General features: G+C 43.4%; 2 protein-coding genes across 2 annotated transcripts; both read left to right on the plus strand.

The window, feature by feature from the left end:
* The first annotated feature begins 557 nt into the window (after window positions 1–557).
* LOC124675090 (deoxymugineic acid synthase 1-D-like) lies at window positions 558–19,959 on the plus strand. The gene is made up of 6 exons (XM_047211160.1): window positions 558–700; window positions 16,966–17,308; window positions 17,386–17,629; window positions 17,731–17,910; window positions 18,049–18,369; window positions 19,826–19,959. The coding sequence occupies exons 2-5, from the start codon at window positions 16,989–16,991 to the stop codon at window positions 18,283–18,285; spliced, it is 981 nt and encodes a 326-aa protein (XP_047067116.1). The 5' UTR covers window positions 558–700; window positions 16,966–16,988; the 3' UTR covers window positions 18,286–18,369; window positions 19,826–19,959.
* Window positions 19,960–23,002: 3,043 nt separating this feature from the next.
* On the plus strand, window positions 23,003–25,292 carry LOC124674773 (glutamate decarboxylase 2-like). Its single transcript, XM_047210833.1, has 6 exons — window positions 23,003–23,326; window positions 23,457–23,657; window positions 23,755–23,969; window positions 24,074–24,327; window positions 24,444–24,496; window positions 24,589–25,292. Exons 1-6 carry the CDS (start codon window positions 23,036–23,038, stop codon window positions 25,075–25,077), a joined length of 1,503 nt encoding a protein of 500 aa, XP_047066789.1. The 5' UTR covers window positions 23,003–23,035; the 3' UTR covers window positions 25,078–25,292.
* Window positions 25,293–26,191: the final 899 nt, after the last annotated feature.

The following is a 26,191-nucleotide window of genomic DNA, read 5'->3' on the forward strand; positions in this document are numbered from 1 at the left end:
AGGCTACAATTTTTTTTATTGCTACTTTGGTTTTGTGGTTTCGCTACAATATTCTTTTTTTTTGCTACAATCTCTCCACCGAGAATCCATTGAAATTAGGTTTTGCTACATTTGTTATAGGTGTTTGCTATAATAGTATATTTTTCTGCTACAAATTCTCCGGCGAGGTCTCCGGCGAGGTTGGTTTTGCTACCATAGCAAAAAAAGGTTGCTACAATCTTTGTGTGTTTTTGCTACTATAGCATATACTTTTTGCTACTAAGTCTCCGGCGAGGTTTCCGGTGGGTCTCCGGCAAGTCTCCGGCGAGATCTGTGTTTTTAGGTGAAAATAGAGTTTGCTACAATTAAAACATTTTTTGCTACTTTGGTGCATTATGGTAGCAAAAGTGGGAGAGAGGGCTGGTTGGTTTGATCGGACGGCCGAAAACGTCCCAGATCTGTTGATCGGATGGTTGGGGACCAGGGGGATTAGAATTCTAATCCCCCGGGAGATCTGTTGAAAATGAATCATCCATGCTATGTGTGGTGATTCGCACACGACTCTGTGCACACAAGGATCCCATTCCAGACACCTATCGTATCCGCCTGAAGAAACTTTGGAATTGGAAAGAAAAAAAGGCAATATAAAGCTGGCTAGTTCGTCCTGCGCTGCAACCGCAAGACATTCTCAATAACACACCGCGCCCTGTCAGTACGGCGCCGGCACTACTACACGGTAGGGATTTAGGGGCACTTTGCCCTGGGGCACTTTTCAAAGTGCCCCTAAATACCCCTTTTAGAGGCACTTTTGCCAAAATGCCTCTAATGCCCTACCTATTGGGGCAGTTTTGAGAAGTGCCCCAATAGGTGATACCTATTGGGGCAGTTTTGAGAAGTGCCCCAATAGGTATACACCTATTGGGGCAGTTTTGAGAAGTGCTCCAATTTGTATACATCTATTGGGGCAGTTTGGACAAGTGCCCCAATTGGTATACACCTATTGGGGCAGTTTGGAGAAGTGCCCCAATAGGTATACACCTATTGGGGCAGTTTGAAGAAGTGCCTCAATTGGTATACACCTATTGGGGCAGTTTGGAGAAGTGCCCCAATTGGTATACACCTATTGGGGCAGTTTCAAAAAGTGCCCCAATTGGTATATACCTATTGGGGCAGTTTCACAAATGCCCCAAATTCCCCGCCGGTGAGGTGGTGGTGTGCCACGGCTTCCAGCCTTTTAGGTCATCCGAAAGGGACAAGTCCTACTGACCAAAGCACAGCCGCGCAGGCAGTCAGCCCAGCAGCGCACACACGGCCTCCACCGCCAAATTCAAGTGCTTAGTTACAAATTCGAACAAAGTTAAAAACAACAAATTATGTGTAAACAACAGACATAAACATCTGGTAATAGAAACAGATAATTCAAACACTTAAATTCCTACAAACCATCACATAGAACTTGAAAGATAAACTAGGTGATAATCCAAACTACTTGATAATTTGAAGCTAAACTAGGTGATAATCCAAACTACTTGATAATTTGAACAAGTTTCCTGTAGAACATTAAACTAGAACAAGTTTACTTGATAATCTGAACTAGCTCATTGCCCCCACTAGTTGATGATGTCAACAAAGTTGAGACTTATATACTCCTGCATTGGATATATCTTGATCAAAACAGTTGATTCAACTCCAATCTGAGCAGCAGCAGCAAAGTCTGTCCAACCATTTGAAAAGGATACATGTCCAAGATCCCATTCAATTTTGTAGGTGCAGTCAATAAAGTCTTCTTCTTCTCCTTCTAGGGGTTGTCCATTCCTTGAAAGATGTGCTTTTCCAAAAACTGGGTACCTGTAGCCATCCACAGCCTCACTAGGCATGTACTGACATAAGAGCAAATAATAATTTGTCAACATCTAATTATTGCATTCAAATGCATGAAAACATTAGAATAATTAGCTAGTAGCACAAACCAAACCAGACAAACTTACCAAGGCTTCAAATTCCTGATTGTACTCATCCATCTTGTGCACCCAAAAATTCTTCTGATCTTTTAGTTCATAGAATTCATGTTCGGTGACGTAAACATCTTTGTAGATTCCAAAAAGAATGGCAGCCATCTCCTGCTCAGTAACTGAATTGATGTCTGTGAATACAGTTCTATACAGGATGCTCCGTATGGAACTAGGCATATCTCCAACCAGTGCAGAAATAGGTGACATACAATTTCAGTAACATATAGGAATGGCTATAGGTTCAGCAATACTAAATTTAAAAACATGAAGTTGAGCCAGAATATACCAGTTTCTTCAACTACGGCTTTCTCAATATTGATATGTACCTATTGGGGCAGTTTGGAGAAGTGCCCCAATTGGTATATACCTATTGGGGCAGTTTGGAGAAATGCCCCAATTGGTATATATCTATTGGGGCAGTTTAGAGAAGTGCCCCAATTGGTATATACCTATTGGGGCAGTTTGACAAGTGCCCCAAATTCTGTAGACGGAACAACAAAAAATTTAAGTGCTCAGTTATAAATAATATGATTGCCTACTAAACAACATCAAATTATGTCGAAACTACAGAAACAACAGGTATAAACATCTAGTAATAAAAGCAGATAATTCAAACACTTAGTTCCTACAAACCCCACTAAGAAATGCTTACCAATGACGGGCCCTTTTGCCTTACCAGCTTGCCCATCACTAATATGCAGTCACTGGTAAAAGGTTACTAGTGACAGGCAGAATGCCCGTCACTGGTAATGTTATCAATGACAGGCGTAATCGTCTTGCCCATCACTACAATATCCGTACCAATGACAAGCACATTGTATTTTCTATCACTACTAAGTTCTTACGAATTAAAACAATTATATAACCAGAATTTATTTTTATATACAATGCCTCCAGAAAATTGCATACATTCAATATAAACTCAAAAACTATTCAATCTTCAATAATGTAACAGAATTCATTTATATACGATGCATCCAAAATTGTATACATTCCACATAAGCTAAAAAATTGTTCACTCTTCAATATCTGTTTGTACATTTATATCGTATATCCTTCGTAAAAACTACGACTGACAATTGAACTAGAATAACTAGTACTAGACAAGTGAGGCCGATGACCAATGAAAAGCAAATCAAATTAATTAGCTACATCATTGGATAAACAAATTGCATAAGAACAAGCACAGATATAGCACTTCATGTAATATAAGAAGCTCGACATAGGCCTCGAGCATGTTGTTTTTCATAACATCAAGATATTCTCGAGTTCTGATTCCAATAACGACATCCTCACTCTGTCGTGACCTATACAATATAGGTACAGGCTCAAGTCAGTAAGACTGGAAGGACCATAACATCAGAACAAATCAGCAAACATGTCTAATGTATCTCATTCTCTACTTCCTGTGAAAAGGCATGCCATGTGAGTTCAGTTTGGCTAGGTTGTAAAATGTGCAGGTTACAATTAACGAAATAATCAAACTAAGCATCAATCATGTTGGCCAATCACATAGTCGGACCCTATAAAGCCTACAAGCAGATTGCATCATAAAAACTTAAATAGGAACAATACTACATATTTATAATTTATCAGTACTACGTCAGATGGATGCTTGAAGACCTAACGTGACAGGCTTAGCTAGCAATTTTTAAATACAAACAGAACACTTCTATTATGGAAAATAGATATCCATGTCCTAGGTGCACGAGAACACTTCTATTATGGAAAATAGACATCCATGTCCTAGGTGCACGCTCTAAATATGACGCAACAGAGTTGTGGAGGTAACATGGCGATAGATAATCAAACATTTAGCTCTGCAATTCAATAAGGTCCAACCATACCATATTAGAAAGCATGGACAATATCGTGCCTTGGTAACGAAGTATGTTGCCTATCAAGCAGCGCAGCTGTTGATCCCTTCTCAAATGCTCTTCAAGGAATGTAAATTGCTTTTTTAAATGATCTAATGAACTGAAATCCAAATAGAGCAACCAATGTTAGTTCAATGAATTTCTCAGTGGCTTATGTATAACCTGACTGACTCCACACAACAAATGACAAATCGTAGAATGGGTAAGTAGTACATGATACACATCAGACAAGAACAACTGCCACATGCTTTGTTTATCAATTATCAACATCATCAGAAGAGTAGAAAACTAACCATAACGAACATATATACATAGATTCTATTTTATATACTGAACATTGACAATATTGAAAAATGCATACCATGTTTCACGCAGAAGTAAACTGGCAGGTAAGATAGTGTTAGTAGAATCATCTCGGAACTGAAAAAGGCCCTCCACTTCAGTTGAGGATATTAATAATAAAAGAGACTTTGCACCTTGGGTACATGAAGACAGTTGGCTCAGCACCCTCAAGAAATTCCTGCAGCATACTAGACGGACATGCGCGCTTCGCCGCGCCGGCTGCCTCCCGTTGTTGCAGGCGTGGGCTAGCACGTTGCATTCCTATGCGTACGTTTTATATGTTTCTGTTTCTAAACCTAGGAAAGCATCTTAATGGCATAGGTAACAGTGTAATGGATCCGAGTATAGATCATCTAAACAAAGACATCAAAGCCAATTGGAACATAGTCTATTTGGTATGATCTTTTGAATTTTGCCAAGGAATCATCCATATTGTATCCAGATTTTGACCATGTGTTTCTTTATTACATCATATAACCTATAGCTAGGTAGTAGGTACACTAAAACATAACCAAACAGGAGGTCGTAAAATAGAGTACTGAATCTGTAACTACAAAAGGGGCATCTTCCAAGCTGTTGTCGCCCGGGCTTTCGCCATGGCCCATATGTTTCCTTATTAGGGCACATGTAACCTATAGCCAGGTACAACCAAACACGAGGTTCTAAAATATAAAGGAGTATTGAATCATAACCAATAAGAGGGGCATCTTTCGTCGTGGCCTCGCTCACAGGTAACACAATTGCCTTTGATATCTCACTTTCTCACAGGTTGTGGCTTTGGTACCGTCGCCTTGACGCCTTGCTTCGGCTCTGTTGGTTGGTCCTTCGACCATTTGAATTCCGTCACCTTATACATAACTTTTTATCCCCTGTATATTGCACCACAAAGCTCCTTCCTTTCACGGCAAAAGAAAAACTTCACGAAAGTACTAATGTCAGCATTGTGGCATGACCATGTTGTGCAAACTAAACAAATTGCAGCCTAAAATTAGAAAGAAAGAAAAACATTGAATAGTTTTATGGCACAGTGTGGTGCCACAATTGTAAAAATATTTGGACATGTTGTGTTATTGTACAACAACTAAGAATATTCTTGGGAGCATGTATGTTGAAACGAAATAAAAAGAATCAAATTTACATTACCTGAAAGAGAACAGAATAACAACATGAAGGCAATAGACATAAATCAAATGAATGTGTTTTACTTTCTTACCCCGAGTAGTCCCATGAGGCTGACGAAGTGAGATAAGACACATGGACAGAAAAAACAACATTCATATCCAAGCTCTGAGCCCACTATGACAATGGCAACTGGAGGAGTTCGCCCCACCTTCGCTCCCGTGATCATTTCGAGGGGAGAGGCAGCACTGCCATATGAGTGCCACCTTCAAACACAATAAAACCAGGAATATATTATGAAAATACTCATTAATAAAGATACTATTATCAGATAAAATGTGTAGAAGTGTAGGGCGCAAGCAAGTATTATGAAACCACATGATTAATGACAAAATATCTATAGAATGGTTTTTATTTTTTGCAAATATTATCGAATGGGTCAGATTGACCCAACCAACCAAACTAAAAAATACTTAAGGTAGCAACACATCCATTATTTAAAATTGCCACGACTGAAATATAATGCACGAATAATTGCCTAACTAAGCACATTTGCATGGAATCAACTTCGAAGATTTGAAAATATCTCCAACGTAGGATATGTTGAAAACTATTATCATATAGAAATTTTATAAGTGTAAGGAGGAAGCAAGTATTACACAATAGAAAGCCGGTGATATTTTAGATGAGAAAGAACACTTAACTAAAATACTACTCCCTCCGATCCATTTTAATTGACTCAGATTTAGTATAAAGTTTGTACTAAATCCAAGTCAACTAAAAGGGATCGAAGGGAGTACAAAAATGGATGCATGTGCAGCAGCACCTATTATTAGAAATCTGATTAAGATTAATAATGAAGCATTTGAACATATCATTAATACCTAATCAAGGAATGAGCTTGTGTCATCACACTCTCTGCATCTAATTACTGCACATAATCATCAAGCTACATTAGTTTTGGTAGGACATCTTTTCCAAGCTTAGGAAGTAGGAAGTGGAGGGGCATAATTTTAGCAGAGAGCAATATACCAGTGCCAATAGAATTTTACATCAGGTAAAGTATCTATATTCTTCAACGCGGACTTAACTACATTTCATATCAATTCACCACCACACCAAGTACTCTAGTTGAGGCAAACAATACCTTACAATCAAAACCAAACAACAACAATTAATGGAATATTTAAGGATGATCACTACAAATCTCCTATACACGCCTTCCAGCACCGGAACTACATAAGCATGCAACCTCAATAATATCACATGCTAACAACTATACTAACTAAAATTCTACACTCATCAATTCAACACATTAAAGTCATACTAAAGCACGCAGGAGGGTTATCTAGAGGTGCCTGTTCACCACATGAAGCCGAGGTACTTGAGGGTGCAGGGCATGGAATCGAGCGAGCGATTGAAGAGGGGGTGGCCCAGTGTCTAAGTCACAAAGAAATGTAAATCATCGCTGAGTTTTGGTCATCCTAGTTGTTTCCCTTATCTCAAATATCTCATCATTCCAAAAGAATTTTTTCCCATTAAAAAGCAAGACAACTTGTTCTATCAAGTCCCAGCTTGAAGTAGAAGATGTGACTATGGATGCCTAGATGAAAGAAATCCAGTTGTAGAAGAGAAATGTAGACGTTCTAATTACTGGAGTTGTGCACCAAAGGAACAATGTGTGGCCTTTTGACATTTTCAAAAAGCATCAAACACCAATTCAAAGATAGGTATTTCATCGAAATTCTCTGTATAAAAATATACTGTGTAACTTTAGTGTGTTGCGCAAATTAGTGGTACCATATATATATGAAGTTGTGTTATACAATTCGTGCATTCTCCATAAATATGGCAGCTTGTATCTATGCATCAATAATAATATCACAACTTCATTTTAAATCTTCTAAGACTAATAAAGGAAACACAGAGTAACAAAAGAAAATATAATCTGATTTCTTCACATGCAGCCAACATTACGAAAAATTTAATGAGGCGCATTCGCTAAGAAAAATCCTAAATGGTGATATCTATCATACATGTATCTTCCAGGTCATGATAATGAACTTGAGGTCAATAGCGATGCAAAAACAGAAAGATATATGAATTACAGTAAAAATGTATAGTTCAGAAAAGGGCCAGTCTACGTAGAAAATATCAAGATAGAAAGGAAGATGAAATATTCTCTTAAGCATTACACTACAATCACTCAAAATCAACTAAAAAGGAACCATGCAAGAATGCCCAGGCGTGTACTGTATTTTCAGAGTAAACCTTGCTGTCTCTGGGAAGTTTTCGCGCCCAGAAAAGCTGGTTATTTTCCAACTATATATCAACATGCTAGAGTTAATTGACTAAATTTACCTGTGGCGATTAATTTGGAAGTAGCGGTGGATGTTTCTGTTTATCAACATGCTAGAGCTTATTGACTGAACTTACTTGTGGCAATTAATTTTGAAATACTAGTGAATAATACCGGTCGTCAGCTTTGACGTGAAGAGTGGCGCTATGGCCGGTATAGTGATGGCCAAACGGGAGCGGCTCGCCGCCGATGTAGAGCAGATGAGCAAACGACAGAGCCTACTCCTGACAACCTGCAAATAAAAAATGCACCACAAACAACCAACATGGTTTAAAAGATGAGCCAACGAACCCCAAAACAACACTAATTAATAACTAAATAGCAAAGAGTATGTGTGTTGCTACGAAGCCATAGTTGAATTAGTTCAAGGATATATACAATTTGAAGTATGTTAAATATTTCCAATGATAATGCAAGTCAAATGAAGATATTTTTTATAAGTGGATAGTCAAGTGAATGTTCAAAGTGAACCTTTGTAACTTCTCGAGGAAAACGGATAGCAGTAACATTTGGAGTGCGCTCTACTACAACAAAGGGAATGTAGGGGATAGAGAAAATGAACATGACTAAATTGGAAGCTCGGGATGGTTAATATTGAAGCCACTATTGTTATTGTTGGAAACATAGATAGTACATGGCGAGGCTTTGTCAAATTTCTAATGTAAACTACTAAACTGTGTTGAGATATATCATATCATGCCACTTGTTTAGAGGAAAACGCATCAAACCAATAACACTTGATGGACTAAATTTGAAGGAACCAACATGACAAAATACTCAGTGGTATCAATTGACAGAAATAAGGGATACTAGTATTAGGTTATTGGAAACTAGTATCAGAAACCAGAAAGAAAGTAGACTGCTTGGAACTCTCCACACTTCAGGCTAAAAATATCGTTTCTCTAAACCATGTGTGCCCTACTGCTTTTTTATTGGTCTCAGCAAAGCAGATGTACTACTAGTCCTCACCTTTTTTTGTACTAATCAAGTTTTATTACCCGCCTACTTAACAAGAAGCAATACAGTGATGCATAATAAGTAGAAATGTCAGACAAACCGTGATCTGCAAGGTCAGCTAGAAATGCAGACACCATAGATCGTTGATCAAAATCTGCAGGTGATCATCTACCCAGATCTGCAAGATCTGATGGGGATGTAGACACCAGAGATCGTCTAGCTGCTTACTTTCTCTTTTCCACTTACCAAGACAACTAATTCTGAGTGCTTAGGACTAGTCCTTGCGGAAATTGACCTACATAACATCAAGAAACGGAGGGCACAAAGCACTCGCTCTTCTCTACCTAGAGTCCAAAGAACCAGACCAGAGGATGGGATGTGGACGACTGGGGAAACCAACGCACTGGCGGGATGGCACGGAGCTCGACTCGCCTGACATGACTGACAAAGACGAGGGTGGACGATGGTGATGTTGCGGGTCACCGCCGGTGCTACGTCTGTGGCGGCCCGCAACCAACGAGGAGAAGGAGGACTAGAGGAATATGGAGAAACCCTATGGAGGGGAGGATAGGGGAAGAGGCAAGGGAGGAACTCACCGGAGAGAAGGCCCTCTTGTGTCCGTCGGCGTCCCTAGGTCAGCGTCCGTGCCGTCGCCTCCGTCCTCGAGACACACTTTTTTTTTTTTGAGATAATCCTCGAGACACACTTTCCCGACGAACTCACAGGAGATTTTGCTTTACTTTTTTTAGTGGGCCTCCCGTCCCGTGTGCGATGGGCTGAGAAGAAAACGGCCTCGCGCGGAAAATTGGTGGGCCGGGAAAATAAGGATGGCCGCGTTGACTTTTCTGCTCCCACAATTTCCCCAGGTCGAGCGAACTCACCCGAGCACCGGTGACCATGGAGGAGGTCCTAAGCACCGGCGATCCTAGCGCCGCCGCGATCCGTCTCCTCTAGCACCGGTGACCTGGAACCGGCGTCGTCCATCTTCTCCCCCGCGACTCCTCTTCCCACCCACGACCCAGACCACCGCCTCGCGAGGACGCCGCGCGGCCGCGACCTCGTCGCCAAACCCTAGCTTCTCCCTTGCATCCGATGCGCAGATCGCGGCCAGGCCGCCTCCGGCTGCCTCCCGCCGATACCGGCGCCCCGGCGCGACGCCGCCATGGACCCCTTCGCTGGATCCATGCCTCAGCGCCACCCTACATCACTCAAGCGCGCGTGCCCGCGAAATCCTAGCCGTGGGGCTTGGGCTCGCAACACGGTGCCCACGCCCGCGCCTCCACTACTCCCCTTCCTCGACCACGAGCTTCTCTCGCCTCCCTAGTCCCCTGCTACCCGACGTCGACGACTACAACCTGTTCCTCGTCGCCCGGGTGGCCGGGACCTCTCCCCACCGTGGTACGGTGATAGGCTACGGATACCCTCCCGTCTTCTTCGGCGACCTCGATGGCTTCATCCACGATTACAACTACCACTCGTAAGCTATTTCTTCTCCCTTCAATCTCCCTTGTGCACTCGTGATGGTTCGCCCAACGAGCTGTAGTTAGTTTTAGGTTTAGGACTATGGTGTTGTTCGCCTGAACAAGTCATGTGTCTGACATACCAACATCTATGTATTATGTTCTGCACATAGATTGTGCCTGCCACATGTGAGATGTAAATCCCAGTTTTGTGCTTTGAATGTTCGAGGTGAAAGCCGCTAGTCACCTAGTGTCTGTGAAGGCCAATATGATTACCAACTTATTTATGTTTGTTGAGCTATTCCTCTACCACAGTGACTAGACTAAGTACATTTTATCTCTATATTCTATGCAGGGTACTCCTTCTAATGCACGATTTATCCCAGTTCGAGCTATTTTCTCACCTATACTTCTGCTACAAGTGGTCACTGCAATTATTTCTGTTTGGAGATTCTTTGAAAGGCTTGTTGTTAAATTACAAGATGGCATTACAAGTGAAAGATATATTTCTATCTCGTCAAAGATTGATGAGTTGTTTATGCTGGTACAACATGGTTCAAGGTTTTACATGCTCTCTATTTTCATTTTATTACCTCGAGCCTCTTTATTCGTAAACTGGAACTTGCATATTTATCACTGGAGCTCAGATTGGATTCTCATTTAGTTAATTTCATACTGTTCAGGCTCATTGCGTGGTCCATTGATGAACATAGCAAAGAGGAAGAAGCCCATTTATGCTATACAAATAACATTGGGTATTCACCGCATAATTCTATCTTGTATTCTTGTGTAAACATCACTGCGAGTTAATATAAATATGTGGATCTATTGGTCACCAGTAATTGTATGTAAGTCTATGAGAAGTTAAACATAATTAAGTAAATAATGCCTATGTTGAGGTCACTGCCATCTTAATACAGGACTGCATAACATTTTCTTATTGCGGTAGTGCGCTGCAGAAATGCATCACGGTGCAAAGATAAGGGTCTGCTTGTAGAGTGTCGAGAGAAACAAACAAGATAATCAGTGTCTAAAAGAACTTGCCATGTTGAACCCACAACTGAATATGAAGAATCCTATCTAGTGTTTGATGAGCCATTTCTGTTCTTGATTAATTAATCTGGTAGATTTAAGTACTGAACACACCAGGAACTTGGAGGAGTCCAGTAACCGAGTCCTAGGACATATACACTACTAATGGATCAGTTAATCGAGGTAGTATTAATTAGTGAGAGAAACAATTTTGTTGTCATGACAGGCTAGACTAGGATTCTTAATATTACCTGTTTTTTAGGCTTGAGGTTTCTTCAAAAAATCATCCCAGAAAGGATTTTTTTCAAAAAAATACTTTGAAATTCTAATAGTGTTAAGATACATGTAAATATGTATACATACCTTGAAAGCTTCTTTAGGCGTTAAGGTTCCTACAGCATACATGATGTTGCAATATATAACTTCAGTGCATGTAGTACTACCTTCTTATTTTTTTAACTGTCCATACATGGAACCTCAGAGTTGGCCGTGGTGAACTTAAGGGACGATGAACTGGGCCATGTTTTGGAACTTCTGCCACATCATCAGCGCGGGCTCTCCTTCTCAACCACCTCATGAAGATTTTCTGCATACTAAGATTAATGATTACGTTTTGATATATTTATGTTCCTTATTGGACTTCGTAGTAGAGTAATATTTCTTTTTTCTAAATATTTGGCAATGGACCCTTTTTTTAATTAAAACTACTAATAAGTAATAATATATCGGATGCAAGGTTTAAATAGCTAGCTATTGCTTTTCTAGACCTTGAAAGTCACGCTATGACACCACCCTGTACCACTATTGGATATGACCCCTATAGCACCAAATAGTTGTGTCATTTGCATTGGCGCGAAAGCAGCTCTAGCTAGCGCTATTTCTGTAAGCAGACATGGTCAAAAACAACAGACAGTTTCTAATTGTAACTATAAACTTAGGCTATAATATACGAGTATATGACCATGTCAATTGAAAAACAGAAAGCCTAAAAGGATAGCATTCAAACTTGTGACATTGGTTTATTGATACCATGGATATTACTAAAACCTCATATGATTTAGGATGCATAGCTGAAGGGACTGTACATACATGGGTTCAGGCTTTTAGATTTTGTGTGGAGTGAAAATCTCGGATTTCTTTAATATGGTAGTAGTTGGTTATATTGAGATCTCAAGAAATAATCTTTCAGCCCTACACACGAGAGGCTAAAATGTCGCTTTACCTTGCTGGTGTGCTCCTTCCATTGCAGTACAAATAGTACAATTAGGTTACCAATTTTAGAGTATTCATCTGCACTGAAACTTATGCTTTTATATTTCATGGATTAACTGAGCTTATTTGAGAACATTGGCTTATTTAGTAGCAGTTTCATCTTGCCTTACCTGAACTTTTAATTTTGAAGTTAATTATAAATGGGATCCTTTGTGATTCAGTGGCATGATGCCATAAATATTTTTACTTGTTTCTGTTACAGATTTGTGAGTATTTTGATTAATAGAAGAATTCTGAACTCTAATACTACTGTCAGATATCTCTCCCTTAAGTGACACATGAATATCAGATACCCTACTTTGGAATCCATGTAGCTCTGAGAAGGTCAGCATAACTCTTTATCTGAGTTCATGGAACCAAATATTATTGTATTACTTTCACAGTTTTGCATCGATTGAGCAAATCAATTACTTCAATGGCCAATGACACATTTTTTGGCATGTTGGTTCTATCTGTTCTGTTACATTCATTTCATTATTATTTCCCGGTTCATGTTCCTGAACATTTTTTTATTATATGTTCGTGGAAATACAGCTGCATGGCAGCAAAATTCAGGTGCTATGGTATGTCATGAAGTTGCTGCCCCTCTAAGAAGTATTATGTTATTTTCAGTAGGTGCATACATGTACTGATTGCTATGTGCTGTTTAAACGTTTTTCATGTAGCCTTATGGCTAATTTTCCTTGATTGAGTTCTTATGTTGTTTGTCGGAAAGTATTAATGCTTCTCATGTTGGAAAGTTATTAATACTACTGTCAGATATCTCTCACTTGTGTGCACATAAAAATGCTGAAAATATGCATAGGGAAGAAGGTCAAGTAAATAGCATACTGGAGCTTAACTGGAGTTTTGATAAATAGCACGATAAGGTATTGTTTCCCTCGTATACATTTGTATTGAAGAAAAAGTTTTTCTGCTTATGATAATTATATATACGTATCATACCCTGAGTTTTACTATGTTTTTTCTGTTGCGTTCCCTTTTAAATTTTGATGGACTTAGATTGGTGATGAAACTGAGAGAGTTGTAATTCTGTGTGTGAATAGCTAGGTGGAATTGTCTGCGGATCTATCCAAAATTCCTGGACTCAACCGCTACTTGCCGCAAATGGGAATTTGTCGGTATGTGATTTTGCTAATCTTAGAAAATAACCCCATGTGAAGAAACTGAATATTTGGTTCCTAGATTCATGCATACATTGCTTCCCGGACTTTGTTAAATGCAGTTATTAGAAAGAGTTTATACGCAATAAGGCATTCCAATTTCTGTGGATGCAGTTTTATTAATACTTGTCATCTATGTACTGAATTATCATGGGTCGACTCTCTTTCTTGTTTGCCATGTTCGCTTCAGTAAAATAAAAGTCCCTTGGACGTATAATTGTTAGTGTTGAACATCAAGATTTTTCTATGCCACATAAGAGATGTATTTGTGCTTACAATTTGGGGCATGAATCTGCCCCTTGATACAGAGAGTCTACTACTGTAACGGGCGGTCTACTGTTTTCATAATCTTTACAAGGTTAGGCTTGAACCATTGTGTAAATAATACCACTTATGAAATCAGCCAAGGACATTATATAGATTTCTACATTTTTTATGTGTAAATTCAATCGTATCTAGCCCAATCATAGCCCATTAGCTTGTATATATACTAGATTTCTACCATGCAGTATATTCTCTTTATATATTTATATTTCGTGTTGGCTATGTCAATTAGCTTGCAACATGTATCAATGGGTGTTTTACTTTTGTACTCACTGTGCACTTGCTGCTGGAGAAGGTACGTGAGGGCGTCGTGCTGGAAGCGTTTGGTGTTGCGGCCATGTGTATTGCGGTGGTAATGTCAAGGCATCTCACCGCATCCAGACAACAACCTTGAGCCATAGTAAGGTCACTAGCATCATATCTACTATTTTATTGCTATAAAATCAAATTACTCATGTAAATGTTCCCATATATCCTGGCACATGTAACGCTGCCATTAAATTATGTTAGCTTCAAATAAATTTGATGCTGATGTGATATATGTCCGAGTTGCCCTTCTCAAGTTCTCATGATATTATAGTATATACCTATAAGGTTGACTTTGTTAGTTTTATTATTTCTGGACCATGATCGTGGATTTTGGATTGCTAATAAGGCAATTGTTCCATTTTGCAGCGTTGTATTGGGAGTTGGAAGGAATTGCATATGATACTACATACATGTGCGGTCTACCCGACGTGGATTTCGCTGTTGTCATGATCCGCTAGATGTCGCCACCACTAGCTGGACATCTGGACATGAGCAGATTTGTTATCTTCAAATACGGCTAAATGTGAGCAAAACTATCAACCTTTAGTTCTTGAAGTAACAATCCGGAACAGTGCTCATGGTTCTTACATTTACTATCTAAAATATATGTGTTTTTCTCTATGTTGTCTTTGCTGTTGGGGAATCAGTTAATTTGAGTTAAATAAAAAAGGTGACGCAAAATAGTAATTTGTGCCATCCTCTATGTTTCTCAAAGATTTACTGTAAAACACATGCATGATTTTAAATGCATCCTCTTTTCTCATTGGGTCAGATATATTCTGGAGATAATATCTTCTTTTGTGGGCATATGAACACACACGGTTTCAGTTATAGTGTCATCACACAGCGGCAATAGCTAGCTATTTAAATAAGTTGTCACCTAACCGTCACCTAAACGCGCTATTTCGGGATGTATTTGTTGCCGATTGTGGTGGTGGCAGGCGGAAACTACACAAACTTGAAAATTTAATCATGCAAGCTTGAATCCTATAATTTGATGATACTCGCTTTGTTTCAGGAATATATTTTCACCATTGAACCATGCATTAACTAACATCAGTTTGTGACTTTGACTAATTAACTCTATGAAGTATGCATATACGACACTTCGGCTTAGCAATCTGTAGCAGGATATCCAGCTTGCAAAATTATCGAATTGGTATGCTGTAGTCTCGAGTTACCCATCATAAATCCATTTTTTCTTGTACTGAATTAGATGCTTCCATTGTTATATTTTTTTTTTTGATAAGATGCATTCTTAGGTACTCAAAAAAAGAATACGCATAATAAATCTGTAGTGTTCCTTCTACTGAGTTTGGTACCAGCCACAGTCCTCTCCGTTTGTGTAAGCAACAGAGGCAATTAAACGCATATTATGCAGTGACTAGAAACTAGGACCACACTTTCCTGTCTTCGTCTTCATCTGAGAGTGCAACGAACAAAAGCTTCACCATGCAATTACTTGAGTCAGGTCTTCTTCAGTATGACAGCCCTGAGTCCCAAGCAAGTCATAGCCTATTTGCATGACCATGTTCATGAAAGTACATTGCTTGATCCTATTTGAACTTCTTTCATTCTCCTATCTTTCTTCATATTCAGTGTTTTCTGGTAATCCTGCGTGAGAGTAGTCACTTTCCATCTTGACGGTATATATGCCGAAATTGTTACCTATGTACTGTTCGCTTCTATGGCATATATATCTTTTGTCTTGCTTCCTTACATACAGTGGAAGGTCTTCAACGTCCGGTGGAAGATCGAGAAGTTGTAAAGCGATGGAGGTACATTGAGAAGTACCCTCACCATCGAGGGTGTCCTGGTTGCCTCTTAGTTCTCTAGGTCTGTTCTCGATTGGTTTCACCGGAGTTTACATACTGTGATCATTAGTGAAAATTGTAAGTTTGTTTTTTTAACAGGAAGAATGTAGGTGACAAATTGTTTTACATACTGTGATCATTAGTGGAAATTGTAAGTTTGTTTTTTTAACAGGAAGAATGTAGGTGACAAATTGTTTCTTGCACATTAAATTGCTACATACTGATATGACATACTGGAATGAATTCCAGATTCTTGTTTATGTTGGATGATGTGATTACTTTGAATTATTGTTCACTGTGCTGGCTCTATTGGACTAGGTGTATTACTGTTTATATTGCCTCTAATTAGATTTTCTGGAACTTTTCAAAGTGCCTCTAAACAGGGGTTTGAGGCATTTCGTAGAGTTACCTGAAATTATCTATTGGGGCATTTCTTAGAGTTGCTTCTAATTGTGTTTAGGGGTACATCTTAAACTGCCCCTAAAAACATTTAGAGGCACATCTAAAACTGTCCCTAAAAACCTTTAGAGGCACTTTTCAAAGTGCCTCTAAAAACTTTTAGAGGCACTTTTTAAACTGCCTCTAAAAACATTTAGAGGCACTTTTCAAACTGCCCCTAAAAACCTTTAGAGGCACTTTCCAAACTGCCCCTAAAAACATTTAGAGGCACTTTCCAAACTGCCCCTAAAAACGTTTAGAGGAACTTTTCAAACTGCCCCTAAAAATATTTAGAGGCACTTTCCAAACTGCCCCTAAAAACCTTTAGAGGCACTTTTCAAACTGCCCCTAAATGTATTTGGGGTATTTCATTCAAAGTGCCCCAAATACATTTAGGGACACAAACATCCGGGGCACTTTTCATAGTGCCCCTAAAAGTAATTAGGGGCACTTTGGCTACCTATTGGGGCACTTTGAAGTGCCCCTAAATATGGACCGTACAGTAGTGCGGTGGTCCGCAGAGACGACACAATGGCATTAACAACGGCGGTGCCGGAGGTGGTGTTGAGGTCCGGCAACGCCAGACCTATGCCGGCGATCGGCATGGGCAGGGCCAAGTTCGCCCTCGTGCCGGAGGCTACCATGGACGCCGTGCTTGCTGTGGAGGTCTGCTTCCGCCACTTCGACACGGCCTCCATATACGGGTCGGAGCTGCCGCTGGGCGAGGCCATGGCCGAGACGGTGCGGCGCGGGATGGTGGCGTCCCGGGAGGAGGTGTTCATCACGTCCAAGCTCTGGTGCACGCAGTGCCACCCACACCTCGTGCTCCCGTCCCTCCGGGAAAGCCTCCAGTTAGCCTCGCGCACCCAATCGATTTTGCCTAACCGGCCCGTCAATTTGCTTGATCTCGATCATGTCGCTGGTTCAGGAACCTGCAAATGGAGTACGTCGACCTATACCTGATCCACTGGCCGATCTGCATGAAGCCTGGGCCAGGGGTGTTCCCGGCCAAGCGGGAGGACGCCGTGCCGTTCGACTTCGAGGGCGTCTGGCGAGAGATGGAGCAGTGCCACCGCCTGGGGCTCGCCAAGGCCATCGGTGTTAGCAACTTCACCACCTGGCACCTCGACAAGATCATGATGGCTGCCACTGTCCCACCTGCAGTCAACCAGGTTACTGTCCAACCAACATCGCTGAATACACTGGCCTGCATATGCTAACAGTTCGTCGATAGATAGATCGTAACTAGTAGAACTCTGCGTGTTATCTGCAGGTCGAATTGAACCCATTCTGGCAGCAGAGGAAGCTGAGGAAGTACTGCGCAGAGAAGGGCATCCACGTCGCGGCGTACTCGCCATTGGGTGGGCAGAACTGGTCCGGAGAGGGCAACGCCGTGCTGGAATCAGAGGTGCTGGCCGAGATCGCCAAGGCTAGAGGAAAGAGCGTCGCACAGGTACCCCGATAGATAGCTGGATAGGTCGTGTACGCCGAGGACGCCTCCGGCCTTTATCCTCACCACACAGTCGATCCTCACGCAATCCAGCTATCCATGTGACAGTAACGGGTCCCTTTTCTTCTTCTTCTCATTCAGGTAGCATTGAGGTGGATCTATGAGCAAGGACTGACCCCAATCGTCAAGAGCTTCAGCAAGGAGAGGCTCAAGCAAAACATACAGATCTTCGACTGGGAGCTGACTGAAGACGACCTCATCAAGATCAGCCAGATTCCGCAGAAGAAGATTGTCACAGTTGCCAACAATATTTTCTTCCCAGAAGGGGAGTTTACGTCAGTGAATCTTTCAGACATTGAGATTGTCGAGGAAGAGTAGCTAAAGAGTCTGCCTGCTTTCTGTTTGCTGTAATGTAAACTAAAGAAAAGTAGCTTCCTTAACGAGTGAGAATAAATAACAAAGTTCCTCACGCAATAAATAAGATTTTTCGCACACACTCTAGCTAACCCTAACCGCCGCACCCAACCCTCCCTCCCGCACCCAACCCTAACCGCCGCCGGTAGCGCCGCTGGGGCAAAGACCCTCGGGGCATGGCGGCGGCGGGGGGCCTTCCGCGTCGCTGCGTGATGAACGGCGGCCGGATCCCACCTCCTCGACGCATGGCGGAGCAGGCGCAGATCAGATGGGATGGGCGACGTGCGCTGCGGCCCCCTCCTCCCGGCGACTGTCCCCTGGCGGATCGGCCGAAGCGGGTGGGTTGGGTGGTGGCGGCCTGTCTCCCTCCTTCCGTCGGCTCTCCACCGCAGCACTCCGGCAGGGGCTGGGTGAGCGGCGGCCAGGCCCTCGGTCTGCGCCATGCCCTCCCCCCGCCTCTCGTCGGTGCGTGGAGGCGATCTCGGGATTCTTCCATGACACGAAAGCGTCTGGGGCAGCAGCCTTGGGTTCGACGGAGGAGGTGGCCCTCTTCTTCGCCGGAGAGGGTCGGCCTGCGGTTGGTGGTGGTGGATCCTTGATCTATCACCGCGATCCGGCGGCGAGATGGAGGAGCATGGAAGCCGGCGATGGTGTCGCCGGTGGAGGGTTGGATTGGCCAGCCCGGGATGGTCGCCGACGAGGGTGTCCGACCTGAATAAAGGTTGCGGTCCTAGGGTGCGTGAAGAGGAGGACCTACCGGAGGCCTGGAGTCGTGATCTGGCCGGGGGGTTGAGTTCCGGAAGGCTCCGCCGGCGAATGTAACAGTGCTTTGCCTGGAGTTTGCTGGATCGGAGGTATTTGGTCGTGCGCACCCATGCTTTTATTCCGACCGATTGGTTCTGGAGGGAGCGGCGCAAAGCTCTTTTTCTGTGTTGACATCAAATGACTATGGATCCATGATTAAAGTCGGAAGAAGAGAATTTCATGAAGGTCGGAGGGGAGGACTAGCTAAGGGAGGTTCAAGTCTCCGCGCTGTTGAGGGGCTTGCTTGGTGTTTCGGGCTTCACAGCAGCGGTATGAAAATGGGGGCGACAACACAGGTGAAGTGCAGAGTCCTACCTTTCAGGGTGAAAACCCAAGATCTGACCTTAACTGGTTGTGCCTGGCAATGACCTTGGTGGAGGCATTGTTTTGATAGCGGGGACTATCTTCAGGGTGAAAACCCAAGATCTTTGATCGGGCGACGACGGTGTTTGAGCACTGTTTTCTTCTTGGAGGCGTCGTTTTTTGAAGAGTTTGTAATTCAGGTGTTGTCATGACGGTGGATGTATTGCAGTTGTTAGGCCCGAGATACTGTAGCGAGACTTTTGTTTCTTATTTTCCTTTTCCTTTTTTTGGTTGTGTGCATCCGTAGTGCCATTATGGTGGTGCATTGTTGCAGAGGTTGGGTATAATTGATATCTCTTGATATTAATATATTCCCTTTATCGAAAAAAAAACAAAGTTCTGTGGTAGGGTCCGATGAACTATTCCTCTTCCTTCAGACATACTCTCATTCTAGCTTCCGGTGCCGGATGTATGATGTACTCGGACCAATAGTTCCAAACGGCGCGCGATTTTCCTTCAGATGGTCAATAACCCTGATTGTCAGTTTTTTTTTTCATTGATAACTGTCAGTTCTTATTTCACTGTCCGTCACTACGAAAGATTCGGTGTGGAGAAAATGGCAGGCATTCGGGACGTCCGCAACGCCTCGACACTATCTGAGCTGGTATATTCAGTATTTTATCTAGAGTGTTAAGTGAGATCCCATCAAAGTTTTACTTGTAGTGCATTTTATTTTTTCTAGTGTAAATTTTGACACTAAAATCTGAACCAAAAATAGCAAAATACAGTGAAATCTTGTTGGGGCTGACCTTGACACCTTAATTTTATCCTTCTTTTTCTTGGTTTTCTGCATCTGATTTTCCTTTTATCTCTAGTTTATTGTTGTATTCTTTTCCTTTCCGCTTCTATGATATTTCATTTTTTTTATTTTTGCTTTTTTCCTTTTATGTTTTCACTTTTAAATCTTTTAATATTACTGTCATATGTTTTTATAGTGTACTTTTATCCTTTTTAAATACGTGAATATTTTGAAATATAGACATTTGTGTATTTATAATTTTTAATACACATGATCATTGTTTTATGATACACGAGCATCACATAATCATACATAAGAATATATGATCATATTAATACTTTTTTAGTATAAGTATGTTTTCTATTTTATTTATATTCTTTGTGATTATACAATTATTTTCTTCTGCAGTAGATAGAACTTTTTTTAGAAATATATGAATATTTATATTTTCATATCATCAACATCTTATTTTTTCCAACCGGGAATGCTCCCCTTTCCATTACTTATCATAATGAAAATACAATATTTATAAGAACTTCAACAGGAAAGAGAAATGGATAGAAAGCGAAAAACCCAGTTCTAACTCAACATGGCAGGAAAACCCACTGTCAAACTTCCGGCGTCGAAAGCAGACTACAGGGCAAAAAACCTGCCCTAACATACAACCAACAACACAAGAATGTTCCACCGACATTACAACAAAAATATAGGCCAACCAGGCAAGCCCAAAAACATAACCGTTCGATGAAGTCACAACATCTTCAAAAGCAGCTTTTGAAACAACGCTAAAATCAGGCGCCATCGTTCGTGATGATCAATGTTCCCGTCCTTGATGAAGAAGCTCCCATCCTCGAAGCATTGAAGCGAAGCGAAGACGCTTGTTGTAGCATCATGTCAGCACCATTCTTGATTCTCCCTCCAAATTCCTTGTCCACAACATCATTCGACGGTAAACACTTTCCCCCAACCCCTCTCTCGTCTCACTACAGTAGCCAGAGTCGCCTCCGTGAGATCTGGGCCGAACCCGAGCTCCTCCGGCGGCGTTGCCGGCCGGAGGTGGCGGAGGTGAGGCGCCAGTGGTAGTTCTGTAGTTTAGGAGTAGTTTCCCGGCGGTTGCCGGTTAGGTTTGGAGTAGAAGCTCTGGTTTTGGCCAGATCCAGAGTGGGTCGAGTTCTGGCGGCGTCGCTCTCCGCTCCGGTGGTTGGAGCCCAGAGCCCCCTCCTCGACTGATCTCCTCAATAAGGCCTCTGGCATCTCCTTCAAGCTCCTTTTGACGCCTCTCCTTCCGCTCCTGGCCGGCCATGGTGGTGAGGGGGTGTGGTCGGAGTTGGCGTCAACGGCTTGATCTGGAGGTGGCTTGGGTGGAGTGTCTCTCTGGTGCTCTGGCGCAGTACCAGGTGGCCCGTCGTCGACGACCTCTGCCCAGATCCGTGGTGGATCTTGTCTGGAGTTCGTCGACGGCCAAGCCCTTCGATAAGGTGCCTAGGAGCCGTCAGCTGGCGAGAAGACGGCCTCCTTGTCCCCTTGGCCGGCCATGGTGGCGGGGGAGGTGGGCACGGAGGTAAGCCGCTTGATTTCTTTCAGCCCGGCCGGCCGTGGAGGCGAGGGGGTGGAAGGTGTCTTGCTGCTGGGCTTCTCTCTTCTGTTGATGGCGCAGTTCTGGTTGTCTCTGCCTCTCTCTCTCGCTTGCTAGCCCTCATGGTGGTGGCTGGCTTGAGGGGGCGGCTTGTTGGTGGAGGCGATTTCGTCTTGGAGCTCTTCTTCGATGCTTCTGGCGTCGGACTGAATGGCAGTAGGGCTGCCGCTCCGTCGCCGCTCTGCTCTGCCCATCGGTGTTCTCATGCGCTTCATCGCCAAGTGGTGTGTCCCCGGAGATGAATCTGCAGTCTGCTGGGCGAGCCCGATCTGGAGGAGGAAGACAGAGGACTGGATTGTGTTTCTTGTTTTTCTTCAGGGTCTTCTTTGTATAATTTAGGCGCCTGTGTAATTTGTGAATCTCTCAGGGTCTCTTTGTATTCCAGTATTAATAGCAGCTTGTCGGGTTTCAACCCGAATGAATTTCAAAAAAAAAAAGATTCTCCCTCCATCTTCATCAACATCTTTTTGAATATATTTATTGTCCTTATATGAACATCTTTATAATACTGGAAAAGTTGTTTCAAATGCAAGAATATTTAATATGATTATGTGAATTATCTTCGTAACTCATACACTATTTTAATCAAATATATGGAAACTAAATTAAATTGTCGAGATTCATAAAAATGCATGTTAATGAAACACGTGAATCTCCCATGTTGTGAACCTGAACGGCCATGGAGGATCGAGCAAATAGCATATCTTTATGAGAAAATGTCCTTCTTGAAAGAGGCTTTCGTCCTGATTCATAAATAAAGACAACTTTATGAGAAAACGTCATCCTAAAAAGCATTCAACAGATTCTCAGTCTTCTTTGAAAAACAATCGAATATTTTTCAAACCTGCTATGGAGGAGAAATAATCTTTTTTTTTTGCGAATTGGAGGAGTAATAATCGAATAGTTTAGCAGCACTTGGAAGCAACTGTGATCCCACACAATTTTCCTGAAGCAACTGATATTCAAGTAAAGCAGCAGCATTGCAGCAAGAAGCAAGCAAGGGTTTAACTTGGGAGCGAAGTAGTATCTCCGGGCAGCAAAAACATGAGACAAGCAAAGCACAAGTACGTTCCAAGTTTCCGCTCCCTGTATATATATGCAGTCGGTGCCTAGTGGACAGAAACGTGCTCAGAGGGAAATCAGAAAAGACCCAGCTGACACGTACCGGAGCCATGGTTCTGACGCATGTTCAGAGCGACGAGGCGGCGGCGTCGGCCGCCGTCTTCGCGTCGAGGTACGTGCAGGAGCCTGTCCCGAGCTACGAGCTCGGGGAGAAGTCCATCTCCAAGGACGCGGCGTACCAGATCATCCACGACGAGCTGCTGCTGGACGGCAGCCCGCGGCTGAACCTGGCGTCCTTCGTCACCACGTGGATGGAGCCCGAGTGCGACCGGCTCATCCTCGAGGGCATGAACAAGAACTACGCCGACATGGACGAGTACCCCGTCACCACCGAGCTCCAGGTAAGCTATCGCGCGCGTGTGTTCTCCGACCCTCTCTCCTGCCTGAGATGCCGTTTCCAGTTTGGATTGATCATATCTCAACTCTTGAGCTGTGAGCCTGTGATCGAGCAATAACGTTGTGTGTATGCAGAACCGGTGCGTGAACATCATAGCACGCCTGTTCAACGCGCCGCTGGGCACCGGCGAGACGGCAGTGGGTGTTGGGACGGTCGGGTCCTCGGAGGCGATAATGCTCGCCGGGCTGGCATTCAAGCGGCGTTGGCAGAACCGGCGGAAGACGGAGGGGAAGCCCTACGACAAGCCCAACATCGTCACGGGAGCCAATGTTCAGGTAAAAGTTCAGCACCATAACGCGCGTACATTTTCTGATTTGACCACACAGATTTCAATCAAGAATAATTTCTTCTGCTCTGGCGATCGATATGCAGGTGTGCTGGGAGAAGTTCGCGCGGTACTTCGAGGTGGAGCTCAAGGAGGTGAAGCTGAGCCAAGGGTGCTACGTGATGGACCCCGACAAGGCCGTGGAGTTGGTCGACGAGAACACCATCTGTGTCGCCGCCATCCTCGGCTCCACCCTCACCGGCGAGTTCGAGGACGTCAAGCGCCTCAACGACCTCCTCGCCGCCAAGAACAAGCGAACCAGGTCTGATTAATCAATTCAATCCATCAGCTAGTTCAAATCCGTGTGCACGGGAAATTGCTCCCCTGTATAATCTAACGACGTGGCTGACATTTTCTGGCCGACAGGTGGGACACCCCGATCCACGTGGACGCGGCGAGCGGCGGGTTCATCGCGCCGTTCCTGTACCCGGAGCTGGAGTGGGACTTCCGGCTGCCGCTGGTGAAGAGCATCAACGTCAGCGGACACAAGTACGGCCTCGTCTATCCCGGCATTGGCTGGGTGGTATGGCGCAACAAGGAGGACCTGCCCGACGAGCTCATCTTCCACATCAACTACCTCGGCGCCGACCAGCCAACTTTCACCCTCAACTTCTCCAAAGGCACGAATTTCTGAAAAGGATTAAGTGATTAACCGATCAGCATAATCCTCTGATTTGATTGTTTACTTGGATGCCACTCTTTCCTGTCATTCTTTCACATGCTTCATCTTTTGCAGGGTCCAGTCAAATCATCGCCCAATATTACCAATTCCTTCGATTAGGTTTCGAGGTACCAAATTCAGTAACAAACACACAAACCAGATTTCACTCATCTCCAAAACTCAACAGCACTAGTAATACATTTCGTGCCACTGCATGCAGGGGTACAAGAATGTGATGGAGAACTGCATGGAGAGCGCCAGGACGCTGCGGGAAGGACTCCAACGCATGGGCCGTTTCGACATCATCTCCAAGGACGATGGTGTGCCGCTGGTGGCGTTCATGTTCAGGGGCGGCGCCAGGGATGGCTCGCTGGCGTTCAAGCTGTCGGCGAACCTGCGCCGGTTCGGGTGGATCGTGCCGGCGTACACGATGCCGGCGAACCTGGAGCACATGACGGTGCTCCGTGTCGTCGTCCGGGAGGACTTCGGCCGGCCGCTCGCCGAGAGGTTCCTGTCGCACGTGCGCATGGCGCTCACCGAGCTCGACCTGGCGGGCAAGGGGCCCGTGCCCAAGATGAGGCTCACCATCGAGCTGGGACCCGCCAGGACCGCCGACGAGGAGGCCTCCGTCAGGGTCGTCAAGAGGGAGGCTGTGTCCGGGCACAGGAGCGTGTCGCTTGTGACCGGGAAGACGAAGGGTGTGTGCTAGTGTCTGCTAGATCAGCCCGCCAGATGACTGCTACGCCTGCCAACTGTGATACATACAGAATAAATACTGTGACTACTTCAGAAATGTGGGAACGAAGTCATCACTGTCCCTCTCAAAAAAAAAGTCATCACTGTCAAGACAAATGCAACTTAAAATTTCAACTCTAACCTGTGAACATCGTAAAGCTTCTATATGAGCAAGAAGTTGCATCCAAAGTCATGCCGGAGAACATGTACTAGTAGCTAAGTCAAAGAAAACATATGCAAGAACATATCAGAGTATATTTCTGTTACGGACAGATCAGATACAGAAAGGATTTGTTTCTTCTTTTCTACTTTAAGTCAGTTTTTCTATCTCTATATATACTCGTCCAAAAGGCTCAATAATACATCCAACCTACTTACGGCAAACCTCATAGGTTTTAATGGTATCAGAGTGGCGAGATTCTTGACCCAGCAGCCGGACACGCTTCTGCACCGCACCGTCCCCCGTGGGAGGTTGTTCTCCGCAATCTTCACCGGGGCCGTGCAGCCCGTAGCAAGGTTTGTCCGCCGATCAGTGATTTCCCTAGTGAGTTTTTTTTGCAGATTTTTACATCGGTTTTTCTCTCCGCCAACACTTGGCCAACTCAAAAGATCAAGGGGGCATTTTATTACTTGAAAGGATTAAGCATTACACCCGGCCTCTGCATAACTAAGATGTACACATCCGCACACACTCCAAGTAACCAAGAGTATAAAAAAAGTCTCGATACATGAATATCATGATGCAGTATCGACCCCTAAGGTGGCGACGGGCCAATCCTGAGATTATGCTTCCACCCATATTGGGTAATAAACTCTCTCGTCGTGTCCTCCAACCCTGTAGACACCTCCGTAAATAGGTCTCGGTTCTCCATACGCTGAAGAGACGACCATGAATGGAGATAACCTCCATAAGAGAATAATTTATATCATTAAACACTTTATCATTTCTACATAACCAAAGCGACCAAATAACGGCAAGTGCTCCCACCCGAATAAGTATCTTAAACCTTTGATCCACCCCATTAAGCCAATTACCAAAAATATTGGCAACACTTCGTGGTGGATATAAGGTATAACCTATTTGGATG

The sequence above is a fragment of the Lolium rigidum genome, chromosome 7 (genome assembly GCF_022539505.1).
Source record: "Lolium rigidum isolate FL_2022 chromosome 7, APGP_CSIRO_Lrig_0.1, whole genome shotgun sequence".
Taxonomy (NCBI): domain Eukaryota; kingdom Viridiplantae; phylum Streptophyta; class Magnoliopsida; order Poales; family Poaceae; genus Lolium; species Lolium rigidum.

Coding starts and splice junctions, on each gene's coding strand:
- LOC124675090 (XM_047211160.1), top strand. CDS start 16,989: ATGGCATTAACAACGGCGGTGCCGGAGGTGGTGTTGAGGTCCGGCAAC. Junction 17,630..17,730: donor TCCCACCTGCAGTCAACCAG/GTTACTGTCCAA, acceptor TGTTATCTGCAG/GTCGAATTGAACCCATTCTG. Junction 17,911..18,048: donor GAGGAAAGAGCGTCGCACAG/GTACCCCGATAG, acceptor CTTCTCATTCAG/GTAGCATTGAGGTGGATCTA.
- LOC124674773 (XM_047210833.1), top strand. CDS start 23,036: ATGGTTCTGACGCATGTTCAGAGCGACGAGGCGGCGGCGTCGGCCGCC. Junction 23,658..23,754: donor TCACGGGAGCCAATGTTCAG/GTAAAAGTTCAG, acceptor ATCGATATGCAG/GTGTGCTGGGAGAAGTTCGC. Junction 24,497..24,588: donor TCCTTCGATTAGGTTTCGAG/GTACCAAATTCA, acceptor CACTGCATGCAG/GGGTACAAGAATGTGATGGA.